Source organism: Aethalodelphis obliquidens, unplaced genomic scaffold (assembly GCF_003676395.1).
Source record: "Aethalodelphis obliquidens isolate GAN/ISIS:26980383/991018 unplaced genomic scaffold, ASM367639v1 scaffold2, whole genome shotgun sequence".
Classification (NCBI taxonomy): Eukaryota; Metazoa; Chordata; class Mammalia; order Artiodactyla; family Delphinidae; genus Aethalodelphis; species Aethalodelphis obliquidens.
Window position 1 is genome coordinate 80,793,929 of NW_020837946.1, and position 10,116 is coordinate 80,804,044.

A 10,116-nucleotide genomic window follows, 5' to 3' on the forward strand; every position below is an offset into this window, starting at 1 on the left:
GGGACGGCCGTGCCTGTACCACCATTTCCAAGGAGTACTGCAGTAGGATGTGAGATGCAGAGGAGACGGAAAGGCTCAGGTGTCAGGAAACAGTCCTACTCCGTCTAGAAAAGGTGGCAAATAAACCTCGTGCTTCCTTTAATCCGTACAATCTCTGAACCACTCTGTCTCCAGCAAAATGGGGGGGAAGCGAGTCAACACAACAGGAATGAGATCCCCAGAGGCACACCCCACACTTGAAATCGGTGTGAGCAGAACATCAGAGCCCTGAGGATTTTAGCCTCGAGCCTTTGAAATCTCTTCTTCAATAGCAATGATTCATAAGCTAAACCGATGCTGCAGCAGCGTCTCAGTGACATTCCCAAGAGGGGACAGTAAATGAAAAACATAAGCTTGAAGGATTAAGGATTCATCTTACCCTGCTGCTTGTAAGCTGAATTCCCCAAACTTCCTCTGTGTAGTTTCTTATAATAACTGCTCTTCACCTCTCCTCACCTGTCAGGTGGGCCCAGCCTTTAGAAGAATTATCCAGCCCCAAAGACCACATAGGAGTCCGATCCATGGCAAAAAGCAGGAAAAGAAGAGGTAAAGGGGACCAATTTTGTCTGCAGGCGTGCCTCATCTGGAAGACAGCCTGGAGCCACAGAGCTCCAGGGCTAACAGTTAGAGCTGGTGTCACACCCTCAAGTGCACAGAGAGGCCAGGTGTGCAAGTCTGCGGGGAAGGATGCTGAACACTTGCTCACAATGTGCGTGGAGGGCCCAGCCCCACAAACGTGGGTCAGCCAGGGCCACCATGAGGCTATCATTTTCACAAATACTTTATCGAAGCCTTCCTAGGTGACCACCACGGTCCCACACAATAGCAATGTAAGTAAAAAGGTGAACAAGACATTGAAGAGCACTGCTCCAGTGAAGCTTACGCTTTATATTATGGTGAAATTTCACCCGGAGTTGCTAGATCTTCAGCATTTTCAACCAAAGCTGGACACTTAGAATTATTTGAAACCATCCCATTTTAAACACTGCCTGCAATTAAAAACAAACAAAAAAGAAAACAAAAAACACTGTGCAGGCCAAACAAAAATATGTCTGTGGGCTGCATGTGGTCCACAAGCCAACTTCTCTCAACCTCTGACCTACCATTTTTCATTTATTCAGAAGAGACTCACCTCCCCAGAGGCCCTTCTTAGACTAAATGATTTTCACAGCAGACTTTCTCAGTAAGATTGGGGCGGCAGTCCACAGGGATACTCACACCACTGTTTAGCTTATCGATGATTATTTTAAATAGAATTTATTATTCCTATTTTGACAGAGCTATCAACAAAGGATTTTCTAAAATACTGAACTCCTGAGATTTTATTACTCAACAATATTTTTAAAACTCCTCAAAGACACAAAAAATTGTGACACGAACATAACCATCCCTTAACCATCTACTGCCCAGTCAAAAAGCCGCGTGCACCTCGCATTTTGCTGGAAGCACCACTTCCGTTCAGTCATCTCAGAGACGACATAACAGCACGCTGCAACCTTACCTCCATGGTGTGCGTTTTTCCTGATGATGTCTGTCCATACGCAAAAATTGTCCCATTATAACCCTCAAGGACATCTGTGAGCAAGAAAAAAAATTAACTCATTACTTTGATTGCATGCTAGTGCTGGTTGCCTGTTTTAAAATTGCATTTTCCAAATGGCCCACCTCATTTTTCACACAAATGATGTATTTCAACTCCACGTGCATTTTAAGTAGAATTGTGAGATAAAAGCAGGAACGAGGGCCTCCACTGCTCCACAAAATAAAAAGAAATGGACTCACATGGCTACAGAATATATTAATGAAGAAGGAGGCAGACACACTTTCTCCTGGTAACATCAAAATCGAAACAGGTATCGAGCAGTGTATTTTCTTTTTAGTAGAAAGGTATTTGAGTTTTCTTCTCCACGTTGATCTCTTGAGATCAGTTGAGGTGGGAAAAAAAAACCCAAAACATTATCGTGCCCTGAGTGTCTGGAGTGAGGTGTAGAATAGGATTTCTCTCCTGAAGATCTGATTTGGGTCGGTTTAAACCCTGGCCCCGGCAGGCTCCTTGGGGAGGTGTCTTGAGAAGGCCGTGCTAAGCCCCTTCAGAGCAGAGCTACTCCACAGCTGGGGGGACAGGATCCCACTCTATAAGCTGAGACACACGGTGACAATCCGATCAGCCCGGAAACCAACTGGGCCCTGACTCGAATTTAGGGCCTCTGTTTTTTCAGTGACTGTGCTAGCGAGATGACCCTGGCCCAAGAGCATCGGGAATTTCTTTTAGTTAAACAAGAAGCAGACTGTGTCCCACACTGCAGGCCGCTTCCCTCTCTCTCATCCAGGGACGAGGGGAGGCGTGCGGACAGATGGACTGACCCTGCTATGAGCTGACGATTATCTGTGGGAATTCTTTCAAAGCAGCAAAGGTGATTAAAATATATTTAGTGCTCATTTCCCTCGATCCTACTTCATCCACATAAACATCACTGAAAGCGGAATGATGCATAATTAATATTCCCTGACCCACCATCTCTATATAAAGGGAGGAAGTCCTCATTCCTAAAAGCACGGAGGGGTGGGGACAGGAGCCCCATAAGGGGGTGTCCTCTCCAAGGCCATTTACAGAAAAATCAAGCCAGCCAATCAGCTCCATCTATTTCAGGCCCTGATTAGGTTGGTTGGTTTGCTTTTTTGGTCTCTCTCAATTTTATGATGCTGGTTAGTTTCTGTTGTTTTGTTGGGTCTTTTTTTTTTTTTTTTTTTTGCGGTACGCGGGCCTCTCACTGTTGTGGCCTCTCCCGTTGCAGAGCACAGACTCCGGACGCGCAGGCTCAGCAGCCATGGCTCACGGGCCCAGCCGCTCCGCGGCATGTGGGATCTTCCCGGACCGGGGCACGAACCCGTGTCCCCTGCATCGGCAGACGGACTCTCAACCACTGCGCCACCAGGGAAGCCCCTGTTGGGTCTTTTAAAAAAAATTTTAATGCACATTGTACTGGTCTGAGGTTTTGGAGTGTGAACTGGGATCAGAAAAGAAAGCAGGATTTTCCCTCGGGTAGCTAAAAAAAGAAAAATTAAGTGGCAGTTTTTTTTAATCCTGGCAGCCCTCAAGAGTTTGTGTCAAGCTATATTGAGAGAGAGAAAATTTTCGCACGTATCCAACTTCTGGTAATGGTTTCCCTGGTAACGGGGGAAGCAAAAACGTGAAGACTACAGTGTAAGGGTTGGAGGTTCAGGCTTCAGTTTTCTCAAAAGTGCCAACTTGCCCAGAGAAAAGATTTCTACAGTCTGAAAATGGTGGCCGGAGTGAAGAGTTTCTACACAACCACAAATGTGACAGGCTTTCAGGGACCAAAGAAAGTGGTCTCCACCCTTGGTGGTTGTTTTCAAATTCTACATATCCATGGCACAAACAACTCCAGACAATGAGAATGCCAGCCACAATCCCAGCGCTAAAGCTCCTGTTTATTAGAGACTAAACCTCTCCCCCCCACATTGAAAGGGCTTTCTTTCTTATCTTAAGTCCCCGTGGAGGAAGTAGCCTGGGACGACCCCTTACCTCAGGTGTTGGGGCAGGAAGACGGCAGCCAAGGCCAGGGGTCCAGCTCCCTGGGTTCCTCATCGCAGCCACTGGCCACCCTACTCATTCGCCTGCACCACACAGGCGGCCCTGAACAACTGCCCCACGCTGAAGAAACCTCAGCTCAGAACCCAGCTCTGCAGATGGGAGAAAACCCAGCACTTGCTTCTTCCTCCGCCAGGAAGCAGTGGGACCAAGGCATCTGAATGTTGCCCCGCAGACAACCCCCAGGCTCAGTCCACCCCTCTAAATCCACCCTCGCTAAGAGAATGCACAATCCTCCTAACTCCTAGGGAGTCACCGCTCACCAAACTCCCTCAGGTTAAGGACTGGGGCACACATATGCAAACAAGAGCTCATGGACAGCATCGCTTGCTTGGGGTAGAGAGCTGAGAGGCACACGAGACTCTTACTTGGAGAATCCCTGATTCTTTGCTGCGGCTATTTCAACACTGCAGGCAATTTCTTAGTTTTTTTTTTTTTTTTTTTGAGAAAAAGAGAACACATAAGAGAAGCCCATTAGGACAAACTCCGTGTGGCCTTTTTTTTTAACATCTTTATTGGAGTATAATTGCTTTAGAATGTTGTGTTAGTTTCTGCTGTATAACAAAGTGAATCAGCTATACAAATACATATATCCCCATATCCCCTCCCTCTCGAGTCTCCCTCCCACCCTCCCTATCCCACCCCTCTAGGTGGTCACAAAGCACCGAGCTGATCTCCCTGTGCTATGCCGCTGCTTCCCACTAGCTATCTATTTTATGTTTGTTAGTGTATATATGTCCATGCCACTTTCTCACTTTGTCACAGCTTAACTTCCCCATCCCCCGTGTGGCCTTTAAAGCGTTCAGAATCATGTCACAATTAATTTGTTGTTGGAGAACCCACCTCTGGTGCTCAAGGTTGAACAGGGCTGATGCCGCCCTCTATCAACTGGATTCCGAATCAGAAGGTAATTTTAAAAGAAAACAGGAAACTCTTCAAACCCAGTGTTCTCTACTTTCTTCCAAACTCCAGGTCTGGGGGAGTTTGTTTGTTGTTGAGGCTGTATTTGCTTATGAGAGGAGAGGAGAGGCCGGGAGGGGGGCGCAGCACAAAAGTGCATCTGGGGCTGGACCACTGAGATACAGGGAGATGGACACCCGCCAAGCATAGAGAGATGAGGGAACAGGCCTGTGCTCGGTGCCACTGAGCCACACAACCAACCCGCCTGCCTCTCGCAGAAACAGCCCACAGAAAGGCACTTTCATCACGCTGAGGGACAGGTCCTGGGGCCGAGGAGAGCATTTGTTTCAGAGTCTCCGCCATAACATAATGACTGTTTCTATACACCAGCCACAGAGCCAGGAACCAGCCCAGCTGGACAGAACCTTTCTTTGTGATGGAGTCTGGCGTGATGTGACCTCAGCTCATACCACACAGCCAGCGGCGCCCCACGAGCACAGCACACGTCCATCGAGCGGCCAAGCAAACCCAAAAGAGAGAGTCCACAGCGGGTGGGAAGAGCCCTGGGAGGGAGGAGTGGAACGGGGTCCTTGAAAATACTTGCTGCTTCCCAGTGCAGCCTTTAGACCCAAGCTTTCCATCCTAGGTTTTATTAGTTCTGAGTCCAGGTCTTGCTGAAGCAGAAGAGTTAGTTCCATTATCAGGTAAGAATCTGGGGAAGACATAATCATACCTACGCACCAGGGTGCCTGAGGAGGCTGCTGTGGCCTCCTATCGACTCTCCAGGTGAAACAGTGGCCTGGTCGTGGCACCAGAGCCCCTGGCAATAGTGGCTGCAACTCATCCCTGGCTTGGAATCCTAAGGCTTTTGCCAGCCAACCACACTACTCAGGCAGGCGGTGCCCAGAGAACGCAGAGACCGTTCTGCCGAATGCCAGAGGCCAACCGGGATACTGGCCCCACCAGTCCGAGGGCAGGCACTGTGCCCAGGTGAGGGCGTGCAGCGTCTTCAGAGTGGAAGTGTGTCTCACTATCGGCAGACAGCCAGGGCCACCCTTCAGCTCTGGAACCCAGTCTCCGTTCTCCGTTCTCTCCCCTCTCCCCTTCCCCACCGCCATTCCTACCCCTGTCTTTTTGCAATGTGCTCCATATGGCCTGATGGAAAAGGAACAACTCATAAAATAATTATCAAATGCTCATTATGGGCCCACCAGAAAAGTGGGGGCAGGATAGTAAAATTCAAGTAAGTCAGACGAACTCAGGTTCAAGGCCCAGCCTCGCTTCACTACTCCCTCAATGACCTGGCCAAGTTACTTCACCTCAATTTCCTCTTTAGTACAAAGGGAATAATAATGTTCACACCTCATAAAGTTGCAAAGATTTAAAATGCAATAACATATGTAAAATGCATACAGGGTGCCTGACAGATAACAGCAGCTAAATAAATATAATTCCTCTTAAGAGTCATATATAATAAAATAATAAAATAGATCTGATAATATCCTAAGCTTGTGACTCTTCAATGGGTCCACATCACCTATAAGATAAAGCCCTTCAATTTCTATCAAATTCTGGTCCAGTCTAATTTTTTAGGTCTCATAGCCATGCACCCTGTACCATTCTAAGCTGCCCATATAATTTGGGTCTTTATGCTTTTGCTATTTCTTCTGCTTGTACCACCCGGCATTTTCTATGCTCCTCAGAACCCAACCTTTCCAAGAAGGCTTAATTCTCCAATCCTCCTCTCTACCCACCAAAACCAGTAGTGACTTTCTTCTGTGCTCCCATAGCATTTTGCACACACCCATCCTAAAGCACATAATCCCCACGTGTATGATAATTGTGCACGCGTCTGTCTCTTTCCCTATACTCAAAGATTCTTGCAGTCTTATGTGTCTTGGTGACTCCAGTCCCTAGCAGTACTTACCACATGGCAAATACCTAATATACTTTCATAAAAATATGAATGAAAGAAACAACTAAATGAATGCAATTTAAAGAAATTAGAACTGGAAAACAAGAAACCATCTTCTCTAGCACTGGATGGTCTACATCCAGCTAATTTGGAAGGCAAATGCCAGGGGTGGCTTCTGTAGGCTGGGACGCAGTTATTCTTATTTCAGTAATAGTGTCCGGTAGCCATGGTTTTTAATTCCTAGGGCATCCACAGGAACCTTTCTATTTACCATGCTGGTACTCACAAACCCTATAACCTCTTCTAGAAGAACTGGAAGAGATTCTACAGACTCTTTCAGAAGATGTTTTGAGAAATACACACCAGATAAAAAGGGGAGCGTGGGAGGTGCCAGGATTCTACAATCAAATGTTCTAAATATTTTTTTTTAACTCAGTGAAGTTGAAGAGAATGCAAAGACTGAGAGAGAATAAAGCTGTCCAGTTAAAAGGAGTCTTCCTGATCTCAAAAACATTAAGGGTTTAGATAGACTTGAAAAGAAAGCTCACCAGTCCACTACATTACCATGAATCACAGAGACCGCGATTTAAACTTCCTTTAGAAGTCATTTGATTCAATTCTTGGCCTCTAGAAAAAAAAGACCTCCACTGCACCACCTTCCATACTTGATGTAAATAGGGCTTGTCATGGCCACAGATGCCTCAGCTGTACCTAGTAATCTATTCCAAGCAGTTCTTTCTTATATGCCTACATTTTATCTTGCTGATGCAGAAATACACAGCCACGTCCCCTCACACTAGCCTCAGTGGATATTAAGAAAAGTTAAACTTGGTCTTCATTATGCCCCTAATAATTTTCTTTCAAGGGAGAATAAGATACTCTTTATTGCTACAAAATGAGTATGTTCGTGTTATATGTATGGTGCCCAAGAAATGTCTGTTTACTATATCATGTCAGAGCCTGATTTTATGCTATTATTATTATTTTAATTAATTAACTAATTAATTAATTATTGGCTGCGTTGGGTCTTCGTTGCTGCGCGCGGGCTGTCTCTAGCTGCAGAGTGCGGGGTCCATTCCTCACTGCAGCATGCGGGTCTCTCACTGCGGTGGCCTCTCTTGCTGCAGAGCATGGGCTCCAGGCATGCGGGCTCAGCAGTTGTGGCACACAGGCTCCAGAGCGCAGGCGCAGCAGTTGTGGCACACGGGCCCAGTTGCTCCGCGGCATGTGGGATCCGATCCTCCCGGACCAGGGATCGAACCTGTGTCCCCTGCATTGGCAGGCAGATTCCCAATCACTGCGCCACCAGGGAAGTCCCGATTTTATTCTAAATAGTTTTCTTTGTGGCTCAGTATATATTTGGGCCTCAAGTTATCCATAGTTAGGGTGTCCACAGGAACCCCCCAGGGATTGCCCATTTCTGACATTTCATATATTATAGAGAATTCCAAGCGCTGAAAGGACCCAAACTTATCTAGTAAATAAAGACTCAAAGATTATTATTATTGTTTGTTAATCACAGGATTTTAAAAAACAGAGTGTATCCATCTCTAATTACAATGTCAACTTAGAGAGGGCAGGTATGTGTTTAAATGGCCCTAACGCTTAGCATAGCACGTAGTAAATACTATTTAGATCTGATAATGAAGGAGGAGAGAAAAACAAGGAAATTCTGGCTCATATGTGATTAATCTTACTTTAATAAAAATATGAAAGAGTCTGACAATAGAGGGGAAGGAGGGCTGACTAGAAGCAAACTAGAACTATATATTCCAGAAAGAAAGAGCAAATATGTTTAGAAAGAAAGAGAAGCAAAAGAGTTGAAGTAGAGAGAAGACAAAAATTACCACCAGATACAGGCCCAAACGATTAATTCAAAAAAAGCTCATATTCAGGCATATTTTTTTCTCTTCAATTTTCTATAATAATCTTACTGTGAACACCGTCTAATTTAATTGCTGTCTGCAACAAGAATGTGAACAACCATACACCTCAGCAAGGAACATTACATTCTGATGGGCGTCTCCCACGCAGGTGTCCAGGGTCAGAATTAATCTAACAGATGTACCCAGGGCTGATTTTCACGCATTTCAAGTAGTTAGGTTAGTCAGCTCAGCTTCTAAAAATAAGTGGATCTAATATGACAAGATGTTTGGGGTTTTTTTGTTTGTTTGTTTGTTTTACTTTTCACTCTTTGAATCTAGCACTGCCTATAAAAGTGGCAGCATCAAGACATGTGAAAGCACAACTGCTGCAGCATTCAAATTTGAAGGCAAGGATTTAAGGATGAAAAGCAAAGTATGAAAGGCAAAGATGCCCCTCAGCTCTGTCCAGATGGTGAGCTCCCCAAAGGCAAGCTCCACCCTGCCCCCGATTTAAAAGGGCAAGGTAGAGCAACATGTAAATTGCTTTGTCTCCTTGCTGTTATTTTGACACAGATCCTTCAGGACCAAGGCCAGTCCCAGAGAATAGGATTGATCTCTAAGACACAGATTCAGGCTTCAGGCTACCTATGGGGAAGAACAGATGTCAGGATCTGGGTGGCATGCTTGAAAGTGGGTTAGATGAAAGTATAATTGAGGAATGCTGACTAGCAAGAACAACTCACTAACCAGCAAGGTAATGTGATCTTAGGATGCTGTAGAAAATTCCTTGATGCCCAAGAATTTCCCACATTTAAAGCTTCTTCCTGAAGACTATACTTTCAGGGATCATTTCTATTGACACATACATACTACTATATATAAATAGATAACTGTATAGCACAGAGAACTCTACTCAGTACTCTGTAATAGCCTATATGGGAAAAGAAGCTAAAAAAGAGTAGATATAGGTATATGTATAACAGATTCACTTTGCTGTACACCTGAAACTAATACAACATTGTAAATCGATTATACCCCAATAAAAAAAATTAAAATTAAAAAGAAAAAAAAGCTTCTTTCTGAAGAGACAGATGCACAAAATAAATCAACCAAAAATACACAACTGGAGTCTCAGAATAGATGTTTTTCTCCTGAGGAGGTACTATACCTTCAGCAGTATTTTAGAACCATTACAGAAATAGCGTGACTATAGCTTACCTTGCTTTTAAACTTCTGGGTGACAGAATAACTCTGCCCAAAAGGTGGCAAAAGAAATAAAGAAATCTCCTTGGAAAGGAGGTATTGAGGAGTTAAATAACTTGCCTGACATCACAGCAAATCAGGGCCAGAACTCACTATAATTCAGTGTTTCCAATTAGCAGGCCCCTGCTTATGGTCAAAGGGTATTGATTCCTAGGCTGCGAATACCACTTACTGTCTTCCATTACTCTGAAGCGCCCCGAGGAAATGAAGAGTTAGCACTTACCTTTGACAATTTGCTTTGCACACGCGTTGTAAACCTGCTCTTGGGTCGTGGTAGGAGGCAGCACTCTGTCGAAGACATATGGCTTTCCTTGCTAGAAGGAAACGGCAAAGCACATTAGACGCTTAGGAAGAAAAGGCACTAATGGCACTAGTCAGACCATAGGCACTAAGTCACCAAGCCCACTCTTTAAGGCAGTTCCTTACCAAGACTAGGGAAATTTTCTTTCTTTTTTTAAAAAATAAATTTATTTATTTATTTTTATTTTTGGCTGCGTTGGGTCTTCGTTGCTGTGCGCGGG

General features: G+C 44.9%; 1 protein-coding gene across 1 annotated transcript in view; it reads right to left on the reverse strand.

Moving 5' to 3' along the window:
* Positions 1-9,903, reverse strand: part of KIF5C (kinesin family member 5C) — a 111,639-nt gene extending 101,736 nt beyond the window's left edge. Inside the window, exons 1-2 of the mRNA XM_027131628.1 lie at positions 9,819-9,903; positions 1,541-1,614 (exon numbers count right to left, since the gene is read on the reverse strand). Coding sequence (XP_026987429.1) covers positions 1,541-1,546 — 6 coding nt within the window. The 5' untranslated portion in view covers positions 1,547-1,614; positions 9,819-9,903. The remainder of the gene's footprint in view (positions 1-1,540; positions 1,615-9,818) is intronic.
* Positions 9,904-10,116: the final 213 nt, after the last annotated feature.